Raw genomic sequence first — 22285 nt, forward strand, 5'->3', positions numbered from 1 at the left:
TATAAGATTATTTCTTTGTTGCTTTATATGTCCCTCCCCCACAGTATAACCCCTGCTTTCACTGTATTTGATGTTGGTATAATTTGTGGAGGGGAAGGGGAAAAACAAGTCGTTTAAGTAAGGATACAGGTGGACCTGTTGCAACAATGAGAAGTACAAGTTGTCATGCCAAAAACGAACTTTACAACTTTGGGGGGGGAGGATTGGGTGGGGGGGAGGGAGGATGGGAAGGGATGAGAAGGGTAAACAAAGGAGGAGGCTACAATGCTTGATAAGAAATGTACTCTCTATCTTGCCCATGTAATTGTAACCCCTCTGTACAGTATTTTCGCAATAAAAAAAGAAAAAAATTAAAAAAAGAATTACTTAATTGACCTGTCTTGCTCAGCTCAAGCAGTTCACATAATTGCTCATGTAGATATGTTATCTTAATCCGTGTATTTCTTGTCTAAATTACTATAGCTCCTGAAATTGCATTAATCATTTAGCTACTAATTTTTGTAGATGACTATTGATTTCTTCCAGTAACTAATTTACAGAGATATTCCTGATGTATTCTGGTCCTGATCCTCACAGCCCATCCACTAAATGTTTCCGACCGATATGACCACTTTTCTAGGAAAAGTTTAAACTGGATTCCCCACCTCACCCGGAACAAGGACAAGGCTGTTTGCCCTACCACTTGCTTGTCAATGGGTGTTCACCTTCCCTTCTCTGCTTGTCAATGGGTGTTCACCTTCCCTTCTCTGCTTGTCAATGGGTGTTCACCTTCCCTTCTCTGCTTGTCAATGGGTGTTCACCTTCCCTTCTCTGCTTGTCAATGGGTGTTCACCTTCCCTCTCTGCTTGTCAATGGGTGTTCACCTTCCCTTCTCTGCTATTTCTCCCTACTTCTGGTAAACAGTTTTTAAAAAGAAACCTTGCCGTTCTTCCACTTTGTGAGTTTTATATTATGACTCTCCTCAGGGTCCTCTGTTGTCATAGATTTCATGTGGCAATTGGGGATTGACTCTAAGCTTTCTCCTTCCCCTCAGGGATCATCTTTTCTCAGGGCTGGGTGTCACATTTTACTCCCTTTCTCAGGTGATGCTGTTGACCTCACTGTTGACCTCTCCAGACCTATTCCTAAGCACAGATTCCTCAGAGCAACCAATTCAGATTTCAACTGTATCTATTCATGCTTGTCATATGTTCCCTGTGACACATTGCCATTCAGTTGACCATGACAGTGTTAGAAAACGATGTCTTCATTTTGTTTTTCTTTTTTTTTCTTTTTGTCGCTCGTGGGGCTTGAATTCTGGGCCTGGGCGCTATCCCTGCACTCTTCAGCTCAAGGCAGGCACTCTACCACTTGAGCCACAGCGCCACTTCCAGTTTTCTGGTGGTGTATTGGAGATGAGTTTCATAGACTTTCCTGTTGGGGCTGGCTTTGAACAGCAATCCTCAGATCTCAGCCTCCTGAGTAGCTAAGATTACAAGCATGAGCCACTGATGCCCAGCCTTGTCTTCATCTTTATTCATATGCGTCATATGCATCATCATATTCATATGCATGTGCAAAGTCCTAGGCTCAATTCCAAGAATAAAAATAAAAAAATATTATGATGATAATGAAATATTGCTCTCTGGTTACAATGTGTCAACAGAGATGTATACTGTACATCATTAGAACATTTTCTAGAGCAAAATCTTCTCACATTTATTATGAATAACTCTTTGTAGTTACTCCAGATGGTATATAATACCTAATAAGTGTAGGCTACTAAAGAAATAGTGAGTCAGATGCTGGTGGCTCATGCCTGTAATCCTAGCTACTCAGGGAGGCTGAGATCTGAAGATTGGGGTTCAAAGCCAGCCCAGGCAGGAAAGTCTGTTAGACTCATATCCAGTTAACCACCAGAAAACAGGAAGTGGTGCTGTGCTTTAAAGTGGTAGAGTGCTAGCCTTGAGCAAAAGAAGTCAAGGAGAGTGCCCAGTCCCTGAGTTCAAACCCCATGACTGACAAAAAAAAAAGAAGGAAGGAAGGAAGAAGGAAGGAAGGGAAGAAGGCAGGAAGGGAGGAAGGGAGGGAGGGAGGGAGGGACATGTATATTCAGAATCTTTGAACTAAACTATTCCATCTCAGCATCCCAGAGAAACATTGACTACTACAAACATATCAAGATGGGACACCTAATTGTATCTCATCATAAAGAGTGGTGGTGTATTTACTTTAAAATATGACTTGTGCAGGGTCTTCAGCATTTTATTATTTGGGAACTAAAGACTTGGTTAAATCAACTGTTTGAGACTAAGAAATCTCTTAAAGGCTTTGTTTCTCTGTAACAGTTACTAGGTAAAAGTAAAGGGCCAATCTTAGAACAAATTATCTAGCTACTAGTAGCATGAGTAGATAAGAGTTCATCATCCCTAGAGGAGTCAGGGTATTTTCTGATGAAGATTTGGATATAAGAAATCATGAAACACTTACCTTGAGTCACATTGGCTACAAACAACAATTATGAAACAGAGTGAAAATGACAAATATTTGAGAGAGGAGGACAGGAATAAAGGGAAGGCTTGCTTGCAAAAGTAGAATGTATAGAATGGATGTATAGAATGTATAGAATGTATAGGATGTATAGAATGTATAGAATTGATGCCTAATCTTTAACATACAGGAAAATGTAGAAAATGTAGATTTTATTTTTTCTTTTACTTTGCTGATTTAGATGAGCCTTATTGAAGTTACAATACCCTTCTGTTTTCCTTTCCTCTATCCTCCAGCCTAAAATTTCCTTGAGGATTACTTAAAATTACTTTCTTACTTTAAATATCATCTCATCTCTGTGGTAAAGGTATCTTGGCTAGTGCTGTCATTTCTATATAATTCCAACTTTTGAACTATTTCTGAATATCTCTCTTACAGTTTTCTTATTTCCTTCAGAATTTTTCTTTCCTTTCTTTTCTTCAAAGGATGCACAATAACTACCCCCAAATAGAATGCATATAATTAGTTCTGTGTCCTGAAGAAAATGACATAAATATTTCCTCACTCAGAGAACAGGATGGGAGACCTACATACAACAGACTTTGTTTTAAAAATGTATATCATGTTTTTAAAGACCAAGTCAAATTATTCTTCTAAGATAAACATGAGGAAAATTAATTTTGGGGGGGGTTTATTTTGTGGATCGTGGGGCTTAAACTCTGGGCTTGGGCGCTATCCCTCAGCTCTCCAGCTCAAGGCAAGTGCTCTACCACTTGAGCCACAGTACCACGTCCAAAAATTAAATTTTATATATTGATGCAATGTGTACAAATTAGTCATAACTCATACCACATATTATCATTTTCTTTATAACGTATGTTATAGAATAATGAGGATTTAGCCAAGGACTTTGAACATGCTAGGAATGTGCTCTAGTATTGAGCTACATCCTCAGACCTTAGAGCTTTTAAAGATAGACAATAAACTTTTTTAAAAAATTACTGTTATTGTAATACAGCAGAGGGGCACATCAGCTGTGCTGGACATAGATGAAAATGAACTAAGCAACCTAAAGACAGCGATGGGAAGGGAGGAATGAGAGGGAAAAAGGGAACAGCTTACACTAAGCAAAAGGAAAGAAATGTACATATCACCTGATGTGGAAGAAATAATTGTATTGTCAAAGCTCATAGAATTCACAAACTTTATAGACCATGATAATGACAATGTGCATTGTGATGGTTAAACTATGTTGGTGACTTTAACTAAGTATCATTATTCCACAATACTGTGAAATATGTGAAATTTATGTAATCACCTAATCTCAATTAAAAAAAGAAAAGCAAGAGAAGGGGTTGGTTAGGAGCGATGGGTGACAATGTTGTCAGACACCTTGTGTTCATATACTGTTTTGTAAAATGGGAACTTCTTTGTACAACCACTTAAAGATAATAAAAAATTAAAATTTACTGTTATTGTAAAAGTGATGTACAGAGGAACCTTAAGGGGATGTCAGAAAATAAACTTTTATTTTCAAAATATCTACTATGCAACTGAAGAGACAGAATATTAATATTACATATATAACATTTTGATCTATAGTTAAGGATACCACTTTGTAAATTTTACACACTGATACAATTCACAGATATATGGACAAAAATTACCATAGTCTTAGTACTGTTTATGATCAAATAACCAGTATAACGTGTTTTTATGACTGAAAATAATATTTGAAAAGATAGGCTGAGTGGCAGATGTGATTCGTTTACATACATCCAGAAGACTAGAACAGGAATTCAAGTACCCAGTTCTACTACAAATGAAAAATTAAAAACACAAGCCAAACAACAATTACAGACAGATTCCTCTAAAAATTCTACTTTGTCATATTACAATTTTGAAATCATCCTTTACAATTTAATCAATCAAGCTGTTGAAACAGCAATAACTTTAAAAATTGCCTCAGCAATGGAAGAAATAAAGGAAATGATCAAAAATACTCAACCCCTTGACATTCCTGTTGCATACATAAGAAAAAATAATAGGCAGTGTTATTGTTATACAGGAAAAAATTACCAGTAAATGATCTCTATCTTCTATAGGGAATAAAAAGCAGGTAGAAGTTACCTGGGAACCGATGTTCGATTTCGATATCAAAAGAAGCCTACAAAATTACAGGATAGTTTGAGAAAAGAAGAAATCTTGTATTATAAATGTTTCCCAGGGATAGGAAGAAAGATGCAGAGAAGAACAAAAGCAGAAAAATAATGAGCAGAGGCAGAAAGAGAGATGAAGGCAGAACATTAGTGAAAGGAATAAGGCAGCCCAACGGTTCTCTTACTCTGTGATTCTCTTTAAGGTTCTCTTCAGAGCAAGTTTGACATCCTTGTTCCTAAGGCTATAAATGAGGGGATTTATCATGGGTACCACAAGAGTATAAAATACTGAGAAAAACTTGCCCTGGCCCACAGATTCATTCGATTTTGGTTTGACATAAGCAAGTATCCCAAAGCCATAAAATAAGCCAACAGTGATTATGTGAGAACCACAAGTACTCATGGCTTTGGACCAGCCCTTACCTGATGACATATGAATGACATTAAAAAGAATAAAGCCATATGAAATTAAGATAATGAGGCTGCAAAGCATAATAGCTGTACCTATCACGACAGAACTTACAAGCTCATTGGCAAAGGTGCTGCTGCAGGAGAGCCGGAGGAGAGGGAAGATGTCACACATGTAGTGATTGATGACGTTGAAATCACAAAAGCTGAGCCTGATCATACACCCTGTGTGGAGCATGGCTGAAGCAAACCCCATGAAGTATGTGCCAAATATCAGCAGAGAACAGGTCCTAGGGGACATGATGACTGTGTACTGCAGAGGCTGACAGATGGCCATGTAGCGATCATAAGCCATGGCTGTCAGCACATAGGACTCAGAGTTGACAAAAAAGCAGAAGAAAAATAGCTGAGTTATGCATCCAGCATAGGAGATGATGTTCCTCTCCGACACAAAGCCAACCAGCATTTTAGGAGTAAACACAAGGGAATAGCAGAAATCAATGAATGACAGATTAAAGAGAAAGAAGTACATGGGGGTGTGAAGGTGTGAGTTAATGCAAATTAGGTTCATTAGGCTCAAATTTCCCACCACAGTGATTATATGGTTTACTAGAAACAGGACAAAGAGGGGCATTTGAAGCTCAGGTTGGTCTGTCAATCCCATAAGAACAAACTCTGTCACTGAAGAGTCATTTTCCATAGCCATCTTCTTCACAGGGAGATGCCTCACAGGCGTACAGATTCAGGTGTCCAGACTCAGGGTTGTCCAAAGATAGTCAGCAAGACATCTAAAAGGATCAGACTTTGTGTACTGATTGCTGAAAAAACTCCATTTCCTTCCTCTCCCACCCACTGATGTGTGTCTCTGGTCATTAGATGGAGATCGTACCTTTGATATGTTTAGATATTATTTCTTTCCTTTGCTTTACTCTGCAGTGATTACAGCTGAAAAGAGCAATAAATAATGGCATTCTCTTGGAACTCCAAATTTATATATAACTTGGAGTTGATAGGAAATTATTGAGCCAAAGCTGATTCAAATGTTCACCATTATATTCTTGGTGGATGGACTGCAAACGACTTTCCTTCCTGCTTTGTATTAGCATCTGAGTTCCAGGTGATTGTATCAGGTGACAGTCATCTGCTAGAAGTGAGCACTCGGTAATGTGCCATAATTTCCACTTAATGATTTCTTCAGAACTTTTTTCAGAGTACAAAGAAAAATAGCATGAAGAAGAAGAAGAAAACATATATGAATCTCTAGACTATTACCTCACTTATATGAGAGTTTCTTTTATGCCTCATACTTCTGGGATAATTTATTATGAGAAGCACAAAAATTATTCTCTTTGATAATTTCTTCTGAGGTTACTGAGCCCCTTGAGTTTAGAAATTACTGACTGCATGTTTACGTTCTATGTCATAGACTTAACATTGGACCATTGGAGAATTGAAGTTGTCTGCTCAATTTATAGATTCTCACAGGGGATGTATTGTTACCAAAACAGGTAGCTGTGGTTCCAGTCACTCTACTCTTCATGCCTTAGCTCTACAAAGGGGAAGTCCATGAACACAATCAGTTGTCCTTTCTAGTAAATTCCTTCAGTAAGTTTCTGGGATTGCATTGTAAAATATTTTATCATGGTTTAACACTGAGAAAATGTGTTATAACAAGCAAATTGAAAGAATAGGATGAGACCCTCAAGTCATTCTGAGTTTAAATCCAGACTTTTGGACTTCCTGACTACATAACTCTTCAGAAGAAATATGACTTTTCTAACTATTATTTATTTATATTTTAATGAACATGTAACTGTGTATGATCAGTAAATTGATAGCCATGAAATTCTGACAGAGTTGTGGTAAAAAAAAATTAATGACCCAGAAATGACTCATAAAATATTAGAACTGAGCTGCACTGAACCTAGATGACAGGTGTTAATAACTTGCACATCTCACCTTGTTCTAAACAGCATTTCTCAACATCAGCACTACTGGCATATGGATGAGTTTTTTTTGTGTATAGTCTGTTTAGAATAGAATGCACAGTACCCCTAGACTCTACTCATCAGGTAATGATACTATCCTGTTACTCTCCCCCCCAAAAAAAAATCCCTGCTAGTTTGGACCATCATAAGTTTTTTTTTCCAGATATCTTTATAGATTTTGGTGTGATCCTGGGGTGATATGCCAATGTATGATGGTTAGCATGCTGCGTTCTTTCATCTAAAGGTCAATGATAGTTCTCTCCTTAAATCCCAAAGGCAGGTCATAGGAGCTAAGAATTCTTTATGGAAGGTCATAGAAACTAGAAGCACTCTCGCCTAAACCAGTCATGAAACCTATTGATTTTGTAAACTTCTTTCCACTTTTCTGCATAAGCTATGCACATAATGGAATCTCTGATCTTCCCTGTATGACAGCGGACCCTAAGATCAACTAAGATCCTAATATCTTGATCTCTACTAAGGAGAAGCCCCTTGATACATTTTTCCTTTCAGTCTAGTATATTATATGACATCTTCTTGTCCAATATTATTTCTACATTTATTCTTCATTAAAACTTACCATAAAATAGTTCTACCTTGGTTTTTGTTTTTGTCTTCCTCCTGTGTTATGAAAATGTTTTGAATAACTGCATCTCTTAATTTTTTACTCTTATTAATCTGCATTTTGTTATAAGAGTCTTAGCAAGGAATTATAGGATGATAAAGAGTAATAGTACACCTTCCCTACCTTTTAGCGGAAAAATTATTTGTGTTTGTCAGTCTCTGGTTTCTGGACTACATGGACTTCTGGTATATCAGCCTCATAGATCGCTCCACACCATACGTACTTTGTGTTCAAAGCTTAGTGGACATAAGGGAAGGTCAGCTTTTCTTCTGATTTCCCTGTGCCTCTCTTCTCATCTCATTTCCTTCGACTTTTATCACCACCCAGACAACTAATGCACCATTGTCACCTCCTCCTCTCTCACTCCAAGTCCCAGCTGATATGTCTCCTTCATTGTCTAGGAGTTCTAAAATGACAGACATGACTTCTAACAAATGGTTGTAAAATGACCTTAATGATACAGTATTCAGAACAGATGACTTTTGTGATAAATATATACAAATGCATCAAATGGAACTGGAGATTCAGAATCAGTTTGTTAAGCAGCCATTCGGAGTTTTTAATAAGCAAAAAGTAGTTCAAGTGGAAAAGGAAAATATCTTAAGTAATTTATGCAGGAAATACTGTGTAACCAGAAAGAAAGAAATACATCTTGACCTGTGTCTCACAACATGCAACAATATTTCTATAAAAGGGACTAAAACCATATACAGAAAGCTTAAATAAACTGTATCTTCTAGAAGCAGATAGCATAAAGCATGTATAGGTTGAGATTTCATAGAGATATTCTAGAAAGCACTAAACTGAAAAGCATAAAAAGAATATTAATTTCATCAACAGGAAAACGTTATTATCCAGAAAGTATTAATAGGCAACTTCAGTCTGGAATTTGTAATATGTACTAGATAAATTGTTGTTCAGAATACAACTAAATAATGAAAATATGTTTCTATAATCAAAGATATAGTATAATAATGTGAAGATGATTTAAAGAACATTTTAAATAAAGGCTTGCAAAAGACAGTACACACACGCAAACTCTCCAAACTTGTTTAACTCTGCAGATTTAATATCCAGAGAGCCTGCTCCTATATTTTTTGTGACTTGAACTTGGGGCCTGGGCTCTATCCCTGAGCATTTTTACTAAAAGCTAGTATTTTGCCATTTGAACCACTGTTCCATTTCCAGATTTTGATGGCTAATTGTAGATAAGAGTCTCAGACATCCCTGCCCTGCTGGCTTTGAACCATGATACCAGATCTCAGCTTCTTGAATAGCTAGGATTACAAGTGTGAGGCACTTCTGTCATTTAAACTCTTTGCTTCTCTTCCTCTATCTCCTCCTCATCTTCCTCCTTCTGGATTCCTTTTCTTTTTTTTAATTTTCTGAACTTCAAAAGGTTGTACAGGGGTGAAAATTTAACATTTCAAGCTATGTGTGGCATGCTTCTGGATTGAGTGACTCCATCAAAGTCACTCCATCCATCATTCCCTGACACCCAACCTGTCTCCCCTACCACCACCACCCTCAGACTCATTTCACATTTTCTGTTTCCATGATCACATATGTATATTGAGTAGTCTTGTTGTGTTTGTCTCCTGTTCCCTTTGCCATTCATCCATCCCTGCCACTAGACCTTACTTCCTTACACTTTAGTCTCAACTTTCTGAATTCATTTTGTTAAACTATTAATTGTTCCCAAGATTTTCTTCATGGAGTTCATACCTTAAGTCAAATAAATCTTGCTGAGTCATAAAAGAGATCACCTGCTACTATAGTCTTGAGATTCGACATTCTTGGTTGGATTCCAAGTTGAGAAGAACTTTCTGTCTCAAAGGTCTAATTTAGGTCAATGGCACAGGATGTAAACATCGTCTCAGTAATTTCTACCCACAAGGGGCTCAGCCAGTCTCAGAGGAAATTATGAAGGAGAAAATATTTGTGCTTCCACCCAATTGTCTCAGAAGTGATGAGCATGATATAGATTCTCTTTTGAGGGAGAGGTGTTGGAGGGATACATAAGATTGTTTTTTCCTTCTTGAAAGTGAAGACAATATTGTAGAGAAATCCTCAAATAGAAATCATGTCATATTCCTCAGGGCCAGTCTTCTAGTAGATCAGAGATAGTTCTTCACTGATGGCTGTTATGGCCTTCAGAATCTGCCTTAATGATTCTTCCTTATTCAGGAATCTGCCAACACTAAAGACAGGGAGGAGAAAGGGCTGTTAAAGTCTAGCAAGAAAGAGAAAACTAAAAGAAACAAAGATAAGAATTGAATCAAGGCTTTACAATTCAGGGGCTTGAAGTATTCATTTTTAAGTTCTATCCTTCATGAAGACAGAAGTGAGGAGAGAAAATGATGTTTAGAGACATTCAAATTCATCTCAGCATTGGATTAGCAGAGCTATTCATCTTGGGTGGGAGAAGGAGGTAAGGAAGATCGCTCAAGAATCAACCAGTGAAGCGGCCTAAGACAGTCTTGGTTTTAGAAATCAGCAGCTCCTCTTCACCCTCTGGGACCTCCAAGTGAAGGTCCCTTGTTCATGCCCTTTACCCGTTTCTACAAAACTTATTCATGAAGCAAATGGCTAAGATAAATGCCTCTTCAGTGACAGAGTTCATCCTTATGGGATTGACGAACCAATCTGAGCTCCAGCTGCCTCTCTTTTTCCTATTCTTGGTCAACTATATTATCACTGTGGTGGGAAACTTGAGCCTAATAAATCTAATCTGCTTAGACTCACACCTTCACACTCCTATGTACTTCTTTCTCTTTAATCTGTCCTTCATTGACTTCTGCTATTCATTTGTTTTTACCCCGAAAATGCTGGTGAACTTTGTGTCAGAAAGGAACATCATCTCCTATGCTGGATGTATGACGCAAATATTTTTCTTCTGCTTTCTTGTCAATTCTGAATGTTACGTGCTGACAGCCATGGCCTATGATCGGTATGTGGCCATCTGCCAGCCCCTAATGTACTTGGTCATCATGTCTCCTAAGACCTGTTCTCTTCTAATGTGTGGTTCATACTTGATGGGGTTGGTCTTTGCTGTGGTCCACCTAGGGTGTGTGATTGGCCTTATCTTCTGTGATTCCAACATCATTAATCACTACATGTGTGACACCTTCCCCCTCCTCCAGCTCTCCTGCAGCAGCACATATGCCAGTGAGCTTGTGAGTTCTCTCGCTGTCACTATAGTTATCTTTTTATCCAGCTTCATTATGTTAATCTCATATGGTTTGATTCTTTCTAATGTCTTTCATATGTCTTCAGGGAAGGGTTGGTCCAAAGCCTTGAGCACTTGCGGTTCTCATATAATCACTGTTGGCTTCTTCTATGGTTGTGGGATTCTTGCTCATATCAAGACTGTGGACCAGGGGAAGTTTTTCTCAGCAGCTTATACTCTTGGAGTACCCATGCTGAATCCCCTCATTTACAGCCTCAGAAACAAAGATGTCAAACTTGCTCTGAAGAGAACACTGAAGAGAATCACAAAGTGAGTGAATAGTGGAGCTGACTTTGTTCCTTTACCTCTGCTTTAATCTATTTCCTCCTCTTCTTCATTACCTTATATTTTTCTCTTGTGTCTTCTTCAATTTCTTTCTTTCTTTTTGTTGGTCCTGAGGCCTGAACTCTGGGCCTGGGCACTGTCCCTCAGCTCTTCAGCTCAAGGCTACCACTTGAGCCATAGCACCACTTCTGTCTTTATCTGCTTATGTGGTGCTGAGGAAATGAACCCAGGGCCTCATCCATGCAGGGCAAGCACTCTACCACTGAGCCACCTTCCCAGCCTTCTTCATTTTCTTGTTAAGATTAGGGATCACAAAAAGATTAGGGATCCATTAATTCTTTTTATTTAGTAAGCATACATACCTATAACCAGTAAGCATATATACATACAACCAAAGTTGGTGTGGATCTCCATAGACATGATTTCATAAGGTATTGAGTTGCTCTACTTCTGATCTATTACAATACTGACCATCTCCTATCATCGGAGTGATTTTCTGACACCGTACTTCAGGAAACTTGAAAACTGCTTTAGATCACAAATTTATCAAGCACTGTGTCAGTCTTTTTCTTCATTTTCTTTTCACATTTGGTGCAAGATTTCTCCTGAAATATCTTTTTCACTCTTTTCTTGAAATGTATTGTAAAGTACTTTTTTTATTATTTTTTTATTGTGAAAATACAGTACAGAGGGGTTACAATTACATGAGCAAGGGAATGAGTACATTTTTTATCAAGCATTGTTGCCTCCTCCTTTGTTTCCCCTTACCATGCCTGTCCTTCCATCTCCCCACCCCGTCCCCCCCACCGCAAAGTTGTAAAGTTCGTTTTTCAGCATAATGTCTTGTACATCTCATTGTTGCAATGGGTCCGCCTGTATCCCTATTTAAACAATTTGTTTTTCCCTTCCCCTCCCCAAATTACACCAACATCAAATACAGTGAAAACAGGGGTTTTACTGTGGGGGAGGGACATACAAAGCAACAAAGAAATCATAAATATATTAGAAACAATAGCAAGAAAGAAAAAACCATTTGAGTCCTTATCTTGGGGTTCATTTCGCCTAACATCAACTTATCTGACCATTTCTGCTTATCTCAGACATATACCCATTATTGCAAATAAGGGAAACCATAGGACCTATGTTTCTTTGGGCCTGGCTTACTTCACTTAATATAATTTTTTCCAAGCCTTTCCATTTCCTAACAAATGGGGTAATGTCATTCTTTCTGATGGAGGCATAGAATTCCATTGTGTATATATACCACATTTTCTTGATCAATTCATCTACCAAGAAGCATCTGGATTGGTTCCATATCTTAGCTATGGTAAATAATGCTGCAATAAACACAGTTGTGCTGGTAGCTTTAGTATGGTCTTTTTGTGATCATTCGAGTTCCTCAAAAGACTCCACTTAGAGCTCCCCTATGACCCAGCAATCCCACTTTTGTGCAGTACTTTTCTTGGCCTTGTTCCTCCTTAGTTTTCTGGTGCCTCCAATGTGGTTTGTGTTCTCTTTACCATGCAAATGCACTCACCTAATGTTTTTTTTCTCCCTACACATCATACTACTCGATCATTTCTGTGTCTTACCCCTGCAAGGAAATCTAAGGAGTTGGATACTTTCTAACAATGTCATTTCCTTTTTTGTTTTCTAAGCTAATTTCGTATTGTTTCTTCCTTCAGGGGGGGTTAAAATTTATAACCATGTTTAACTTGATATTGGAGTATAAAAATTGTGAACATTTTAAGGATGTTTAATTTTCCACAATGATTGGAGTCTTTTTAAAAACCTTTATTCTAGATTCATTGCTCCTTCCTCCAATTGTACTGTGTACTTCATTGTATTGTTTTGAATCTATGGACATTTGAAATGGGATTAGGACTGATCCTTCTCCTGGTTTCCTTAAGCCCATTAGCAAGGAAGACAGATTGTTTAAGGGCTATTTTGATATCAATAAAACTGCACTCAGTACTGTGTTCTCCCTTATCTATGAATTATTTCTATAAATATTTTTTAAGTGGTTCAAGGATATTCCTGGCTATAGAACACAATATCACATGTATTTTCAGGACTTTATTTTTATTTTGTTCATGACATGAATTCCCAAGGAAAGATCTATTTATTCTAATAAGCCTGCAGCATGGGAGTATAGGCCATTGGCAGAGTGTACCTGTGCAAGCAGCTGGTCCCAGTCTTTTGCTGCCACACACCTCCGTGAACTCTAGAAGACTGAAGCCATGTTCATCCATGCCAGTGGCTAAGACTCCCCTCTCTTCCCTCCTGGCTCAGCAGAATATCTTGGTGGTGCAAACTTGGTCCTTCATTGGCATAAGTGGCCTCCATGACTGGCGGCAGCCCAGTGCTACAAGTTGTGCCAACACAGTCCTTCATTAGCCCGAGTGGCCTTCTGGAGTACACAGCCCTCTTTCTGGATGTGAAAGTAGGTTTTTCAGCTCATTTGGGAGCAGCCAAAAGGCTGTTTCAGGGCACCCCAATGACAGACTCAGTAATGACTTCTTTCAAGTAGTTTTCTTGCCCACTTCTTAGGTTATTTTTTTATTTTCATTTTTTTGGTAATCCTTGGGTTTGTACTAAGCTTGGGAGCCACTGCCACCAGAGCCACCTCTCTGACCCATTTTGCTTCAAAATGTTTTTTTATATAAAGTATCCCTTTTTGCACAAGGCTCACTTGGGATCAGATCTCCCTGCTGATATCCCCCCCTCTGCATAGCCAGGATGGCAGATGTCACCACAACACCCAGATTGTTGTGTTGCAATAGTCTGCTACCTTTCTGTTTGATTGTTCTCAAACTACAATTGTCCAGATCTACACTTTCCAGATGGCTGAGATTATACAAATGAGCCACCATAGCTGGCCTTCTTGAGTACTTTGGCTTTTGTTATTGGTAGAGTGTCTGAGCTAGTACCAAGAAGAAAAGAGCAAGAAGTGACACAGCTGATAATATCAGAGGTAAGTTTGAAACTGACAGTAGCTCATGGTGGAGGGGGGCAGTCAAACAGTTGAGGCCAGCATGGCAAGAGACTGACAGCAAGGCTTGGAAGAGCTGTCACTCTTCCTTCTGGGTATCCTCCTCTTGGAGGCTAGGAATGGCAATGCTTGACACCAGCTCTTTACTTGACCTAGCTCCTGACATGGAGGCTGTTGTAGTCAGATGTTCATGGTTGGACCTCAGCCTGGGACTGTGTGCCACTGTAATCTTGATCTCAAGGGCAATGCTGCCAGGGGCTCAGTATCCAAAACTGAAAGCTGGCACTGCCAGCAGAGGGCATCACTCGCCTCTGCCACTGTCTTCTGCTGCTAAGTATTGCAAAACCCACCAAGGTGTGGTGGAATCATTGCAAATGTTCTTTTTACCTACTCATGGTTTCTATTGAGGTAGGGAGCAGAAGCAGAAGCAGAAGGTCCCCAGCTATCTGGTGTGAGACAGAAGCATAGAATGTGCAGATAAACCAGAGACTGTCAAGCAGGGATGATTTTGACACTGCAGGAGTAGAAATGTATGATTCTTTTCTGTCTTTCATAAGGGTCATGCCGACACTTTTGTTGTTGTATGTTTGAGGCTTCACCATTTTCTGTAGTTTGTAGAGGTTGTACACTAGTAACCATTTGGTTTCCACCTCCTGAGTGCTCAGTTTACAGGCATTTTCCATCACTCCTTTCTCAACATTCTTCTGGCATAATATAGGTTAAGTGAATGGTGGTAGAGTGTTTTTGCCTATCATGTGTGAGGCCCTTGGTTCCATCTTGAGTACCAAAATAGTCATAATAACAAGATATAGATCAGATTTATTTAAAATGTATAATACAGGAGCATGTAGAAATGGAAATGCAAAGACATGGAAAAATTCTTTATTTCTGGTTAGGTTTGATGAAATTAGAGAGACACATAGAAATGATTTGAGGGGGTAGGGAGAGGATGGGAGGGGATGGGAAGGGGAAACAAAAGAGGAGGCTACAATGCTTGATAAGAAATGTACTCATTATCTTGCCCACGTAATTGTAACCCCTCTGTACAGTATTTTAACAATAAAAAAGAAATGATTTGAAAAATAAGATCTGATGTAATGTAGTAAGTGAATGAGAAACCTAGCAAGGTCAGTCTTCTCTGATTTTCTTGGCCTCTCTCTGTTGCTTTTCTAGGTAAGCCCAGGATCTCTTCTGGAATAAGGATCTTATCAGCTATTATCAAACAGGGAAAGTCATGACTACACACAAAGTTTCATCATGCAAATTCTTACATAGAAAGGCAAGGGAAAGGCCAAATAATCTTTCTAGGTGTTATGGCTGTCTTTTACTGACCTTGAACAAGAGAAATTTTTACCATCCAAAGGACATTTCACAATGCCTGGTAACATTCTTTGGAAAAAAAATCCTGTGTGTGTGTGTGTGTGTGTGTGTGTGTGTGTGTGTGTGTGTGTGTTTGGAGGATTACTGGCAACTAATAGTCAAGGCTGAGGAATAAAGTACCCTACTCACTGCACAAGATAAGACCAAAACACTTACTAAAATATTAATAGTGCCAAAATAAGACACCCTGGTTTAAACCAATAAATATGTAGACCATGGAGGGCCTCGTTCTAATGTGGAATTAATATTATTTACTTTCCACAACAGAATGAGATTGATCTTTTATTTCATTATTTTGTTTTTTTTTGTAGTCCTGAGATTGAACTCAGAGTCTTATGTATTGTAGGCCTGAGCTCTGAAAGTACATCACAGAACCAGTACACTTTTGTGAGCTTCATTCCATTGATATACGAAAGAGTATGCAGGTAAACCAAATAAACACAAGGCAGACAGTTATATCTCTTGTTTGTAGTTTCATAGCCAGGAAGAGGTTAAAGATTGGATTTTAAAATCAAGCTGACTTAAGAGCCTGATTTTATTCTTTCAAACTCTTTGTTCTAACTTCTCTTTGTAAAAAGGTTACCTATGACCTAATGTTCATTAAGCTAAGAGTCTATGCCCCTGGTCTTGCTCTTATAGAGCTATAAAAGGTGTGATAGTTGAATGATAAAGATCACATGTTACTCCACACTTGGGACTAGGTATTCCTGGTAGGAATCCAAGTTGATGAGAACTTTGTGTCTCAAAAGATTTCATTTTAGGTGGGTGACACAGGATGTAAACATTGTTTCATTCATTTCTACCCACAAGGGGCTCAGCTAAACTCAGAGGCAATTATGAAGAAGACAATATTTTTTTCTGTTTCTGATCAGTTTTTCCAATAAAAGGCATGAAATAGCTTCTCATTTGAGTGAGTAGATGTTATAGATGCTCACATAAAATTATTATACCTTTCTTGAAAGTAAAAACAATATTTTGGAGAATTCTCCAAGAGAAATCATGGCATGTTCCTTAGAGTGCCTCATCTAGCAGGGCAGAGAAATGTCTGAAATGATAGCTTTTACTACTTTCATAATCAGAAACATGGCACCCTCAGGACAGTGAGTGGAAACGGCTCTTGAACTCCAGCAGCAGTGTGACATCCAAGGGAAGAAGGGTGAGAATTGAGCCATCCTTGTCTTGATAATTTCTCCTCAAACCTGAAGCTAACAGTGTTATCCACATAGGTGGGGGAAGGAAGCAATGGGGATTCCTCAGGAATCAACCTGTGAAATGTCTTCAGACAAACTATGTCTAGGAAACCAGCTGCTCATTCCTCCCTCTGGGATGAAACCTGGGGTGAAAGCTCCTTGATGTCACCTTCTCCTTCCTACAGATCCTATCTATGAATCAAATGGCTATAGAAAATGGTTCATCAGTGACGGAGTTTATTCTTACGGGATTGACAGACCAACCTGAGCTCCAACTGCCCCTCTTCTTCCTGTTCTTGGTGAACTATATTATCACAGTGGCGGGGAATTTGAGTTTGATGAATCTAATTTACCTAAGCCCAAACCTTCACACTCCCATGTACTTCTTTCTGTGTAATCTGTCCTTCATTGATTTCTGTTATTCGTGTGTCTTTACTCCTAAATTGCTAACGGGCTTCATGTCAGAGAGGAATATCATTTCCTACTCTGGGTGTATGACACAACTATTTTTCTTTTGCTTTTTTGTCAACTCTGAGTGCTATGTGCTGACAGCCATGGCCTGTGATCGCTACGTGGCCATCTGTCAGCCCCTGAAGTACATGATCCTCATGTCTCCTAGCACCTGTTCTCTGCTAATGTTTGGTTCATATTTGATGGGATTCGCTGGTGCTGTACTTCACACAGGATGTATGATCAGACTCAGCTTCTGTGATTCCAATATCATCCATCACTACATGTGTGACATCTTCCCCCTCCTTCAGCTTTCCTGCAGCAGCACCTATGTCAATGAGCTTGTGAGTTCTGTGGTTGTCAGTACAGTTATTTTTTTGTCCAGCCTCATTATCTTAATCTCATATGGCTTGATTCTTTTTAATGTCATTCATATGTCCTCAGGGAAGGCTTGGTCCAAAGCTATGAGCACTTGTGGGTCACACATAATCACTGTTGGTCTGTTTTATGGGTCTGGACTACTCACACATATCAAAACATCATCTGCTGGAAGTGAGGCCCAGGAGAAATTTTTCTCTGTGGTCAATACTCTGGTGATACCCACATTGAACCCTCTCATTTATAGCCTCAGAAACAAGGATGTCAAGCTTGCTCTGCAGAGAACCCTGAAGAGAATCACAGACTGAGGGATGGGTGAACTGTCTGTGTCCCTGTGTGCTTTGTCATGTCTTCTTCATTTACTTCTCTCCCTCTTCACTTTGTTCCTCATATCTTTCCTTTTCTTAGTTTTCATTGTTACAACTTATGCCGCTATTTCTAGTATATCATCCTTTCTTCTCATTTCATGAAATATAGCTGTGTAGTTCTTTCCTTGGACATAAATACCACTTATTTCCTTGGTATCTTCCTCCTGAGACACCATGCTTATATATTTTTCTTCCTAAGCACAGTACTAACTAATAATTTCTCTTCATATATCTCCTCTATCCAAAAAAACCCAGGGAAGCAGGATGTTTCTTAATAAGTTCATATTATTTTCCCTTTTCTAAGCCAAATTTTCAGATACATTTCCTGTTTCGAGGGATTTATTACTTAAAAATCTTGTTAAAAGTGAAAAAAGATGATAAAAATTGTGCACAAGGTAATGTCAAAATTTCCACAATTATTTATAGAGTTTATCAAAAGACATTTTGACAGAAATGGATGTACAATGGTGACTGGCTTGCCTGATGTGAGAACTTTATATATATCGTGTTTGTAATTTTTAATATTACACAATAATATTCCTGGCTAGAATAATCACATTTGATGTAAAATGTTTTTTTCTCTTGGTACCTATCAATAAGTCTTTTCTTCAAATAAAGATCTGATTATTTCTTTTAATAAACAACCACTATCTGGGAATATAACCCAGGAGTACTGTGTATATGTATATTTGGTACTGTGACTGATCCCTTGATCATGTGTGTGTGTGTGTGTGTGTGTGTGTGTGTGTGTGTGTGTGTGTGTAGGCATATATACCTAAAGAACTACATATACATATGTGCATCTTAAATGAATTTGTTTGCACATATATATGCACTAAGAAATAAATTTTGACTAGCTTGAAATCCTCTCTCTCTCTCTCTCTTTCTCTGTCTCTGTCTCTTACTCTTTTCCAATTCAGGGCTTGAAATTAGGGCCATACACTGTTGCTAAAGCTTTACTTTAATGTGATTTATAATGAATATGCCATTTTTCTAATTTTGCCACACAAATAAAAACTATACTTTAAAGCTTAAAAGCATACATTATGAGTTTAATGGATAATACACAGTTTTATTTAAGCACAAAATAGGTCATAATATAGGATGCTATGGGATATTTTATCCAGTGGTTACTTGTATTTAGTGAGTGGTTAGGTCTCAAAACCCAACTCCAAATATCAGTGTATAAGTTCTTGTATAGCAGATGCAATCACCTTTGTTCTCAAAGAACATTAAGAATTCAAAGGCCCTCAATGTGTAGTTAATTATCATTCAGGTGGATGACTTCAGCTACTCTTTTCTTCAAGGTTCGTTTCCTACCTATCTGTTATTGGCTTCATTACATCCTCACTGATTGCCTAACGATGTTAATGGATTACTGAAGCTTTGCTTTGTCTCTGTATTTCATTTTTTGGTAGTTGTTTTTGCAGTGTTTCAAGTTCTCTTAATGTTTTAATTTCAATGTTTCAAGTTTCTTGCAAAGTCTGATCTACTCTTAGTTCCATTCATTGTATTCTTTTCTTACATAAACTTTGAATCTTAGAATTGATTTAGATATACAGAAAAAATTAGTGGGGATCATGTAAAAAGTTAAATGTATAATTCTCTTCATTGTTACTTTATACCTGTGTGTATATTTGCCACAATTAGCATCTATCAACTCATTGTTATTCATGTCCATACATTGTTCAGATTTCTGTCATTGCTGCCCGTGATCTTTTTTCTTCTGCAGACTTCTATTAGGAGTGAACTTGAATGTACTGGTGATATTTCATTATGTTTCTCTTGACTGTCCTGACTTCTCAACTGTGCAAATTTTGCTTTGAGTAGTACTGCTGGTTATTAATTTTATCCCTTATTCAGAGCTTATTTTGTTTATTTCCTTTATTTGGAATTTCCTATATATCATGGTTGGATTGGAATTATGTGTTTTTGGATTTAGGGTATTTTTCATTGCAGACATCCAATTTGTCATATCTAGAAGACTGAATTGTGCCTGTTTATATCCTAATGTCTGTCCTTAACATGTAGATTTTTCTTCTTTCCCTGTATGTATGACATAGTGATAATAGTTCTTATTTGTTCCTATCTTTTAAGATAAAAGTATGTTTCCATATATTCCTTTTATTCCTCATTATGGATTAATTTTGCTGCTTTGTATCACATTGATTTAAGTAGGTTTTGAGTTAGGATTCAATTTGCTATGCATTTAAGTTCTAATTACTCTAATAAAATGGATATTATAAAAGAAACACAGACCTAACTTGCCCATCACAATTATTAGTAGAAACAAATGCCATGTAATATTTGGCAAGTGTTAAGAAGCAAAAGTTTGAAAGAATGACATTGCCACATTTGTTAGGAAATGGAAAAACTTGGAAAAAATTATATTAAGTGAAGTAAGCCAGGCCCAAAGAAACATAGGTCTCATGGTTTCCCTTATTTGCAATATCTAGTATATGTATGAGTCAAGCGGAAAAGGTCAGATAATGTGATGCCAGGAAAATGAACCCTTAGATATGTATTTTAATGTTTTTTCTTTCATGCATGTGTTTCTAACGCATTTATAAGATTATCTCTTTGTTGCTTTGTATGTCCCTCCCCCACAGTATAACCCCTGCTTTCACTATATTTGATGTCAGTATAACTTGTGGAGGAGATGGGGAAAAAACAGTTGTTTAAGGATACAGGTGGACCTGTTGCAACAATGAGAAGTACAAGTTGTCATGCCCAAAACGAGCTTTACAACGTCGGTGGGGGGGGGGGAAGAGAGGGAAGGAGAAGGATTGGGATTGGGGGGGAGGGGGGAGGCTGGGAAGGGATGTGAAGGGTAAACAAAGGAAGAGGCTGCAATTCTTGGTAAGAAATGTACGCATTATCCCACCCATGTAATTGTAACCCCCCTGTACAGTATGTTCACAAATAAAATTAAATTAAATTTAAAAAAAGAAGCAAAAGTTTAAGTGGGAAAATATGAACACCCTTTTTGGTATCTGATTGCTCATTTCTGGCCTCTCTTTCTGTGCTTCAGTCAGTACCACAGAATCTTCCAGGTTTTAGAAGTGTACTTGCTGCATTCTAGAATATTCTTTACAGAAACATTCATGTTCTGTCTGGTATAAAACACTCTCATTCCTTCCAAATTATTTATCTGAGGAAAGGTGTATATTAGCCTAGTATATTCAGTAGAGATCAGATTTATGTTTTGGAAAATGTTTAACATTGAATCCCCTAATTTTTTATTGTCGTATCAGTTACACAGAAGGGGGGATTTTCATTGTTATATCTCCACATATCAGGCTCAGCTTTTGTGATTCCGACATGATTTACCACTTTATGTGTGAACTTTTACCTCTCCCGCAGCTTTCCTGTAGCAGCACCTCGTCAGTGAGCTTGTAGGTTCTGTGCTTGTCATCATGGTTATCTTTTTTTCTAGTTTTATTGTCTTAATCTCATATCTCTTTTTTAATGTCATTCATATGTCCTCAGGGAAGGCTTGGTCCAAAGCCATGAGCACTTGTGGTTCACACATAATCACTGTTGGTCTGTTTAATGGGTCTGGGCTACTCACACATATCAAACATCATCTGCTGGAAGTGAGGCCCAGGAGAAATTTTCCTCTGTGGCGGTACCCACAATGAACCCTCTCATGTATAGCCTCAGGAACATGGATGTCAAGTTTGCAGTGAAGAGAATCACAGACTGAGGGATCAGTGAACTGCCTTCGTCCTTGTGTGCTTTGTTGTATCCTTTTATTTTTTCTCTTCCTTGTCATCTTCCTTTTTTTTTTGTCAGTTGTAAGGCTTGAACTCTGGGCCTGGGCGCTATCTCTCGGCTCTTCAGCTCCAGGCTAGCACTCTACCACTTAAGCCATAGCACCTTCTGGTTTTCTAGTGGTTTATTGGAGATAAGAGTCTCATGGCCTTTCTTGCCCGGATGGCTTTGAACTGCAATCCCCAGATCTCAGCCTCCTGAGTAACTAGGATTACAGGCGTGAGCCACCAGCATCCAGCTGTCACCTTCCTTTTATATTCTTTGTCTTTTCTTTGTGTAGTTTTTCTTCCTATAATCTGTGACCTCATTTCTCCTAAATCATGCTTTCTTCTAATTCTATTAAATACTGCTGCACATTTTCCTCCCTTGGATTTGAGTACCCCCTTAATTCTTGGGTAACTCCATCCTGACACACTGTAATATCTTTTCCTTCCTAAGCATAATATTATTTAATAATTCCTCTTTGTATGTCTCCTCTATCCAAGAAAAGCCATGAAGTTAGATGCTTTTTAATAAAGTTGGATTCCTTTTCCTTTTCTAAGTCAGTGTCAAGGGTTTTATTATTTTTAGTAGAAAATTATACTTGAAGG

General features: G+C 38.1%; 2 protein-coding genes across 2 annotated transcripts; one reads left to right on the forward strand and one right to left on the reverse strand.

Moving 5' to 3' along the window:
• Positions 1-4809: 4809 nt before the first annotated feature.
• Positions 4810-5742, reverse strand: LOC105980586 (olfactory receptor 143-like). Its single transcript, XM_013009470.1, has one exon. The coding sequence runs from the start codon at positions 5740-5742 to the stop codon at positions 4810-4812; it is 933 nt and encodes a 310-aa protein (XP_012864924.1).
• A 4483-nt stretch (positions 5743-10225) lies between these two features.
• Positions 10226-17861, forward strand: LOC105980587 (olfactory receptor 143-like). Its single transcript, XM_013009471.1, has 2 exons — positions 10226-10809; positions 17504-17861. Exons 1-2 carry the CDS (start codon positions 10226-10228, stop codon positions 17859-17861), a joined length of 942 nt encoding a protein of 313 aa, XP_012864925.1.
• Positions 17862-22285: the final 4424 nt, after the last annotated feature.

This window comes from Dipodomys ordii, unplaced genomic scaffold (assembly GCF_000151885.1).
Source record: "Dipodomys ordii isolate 6190 unplaced genomic scaffold, Dord_2.0 Scaffold10, whole genome shotgun sequence".
Classification (NCBI taxonomy): Eukaryota; Metazoa; Chordata; class Mammalia; order Rodentia; family Heteromyidae; genus Dipodomys; species Dipodomys ordii.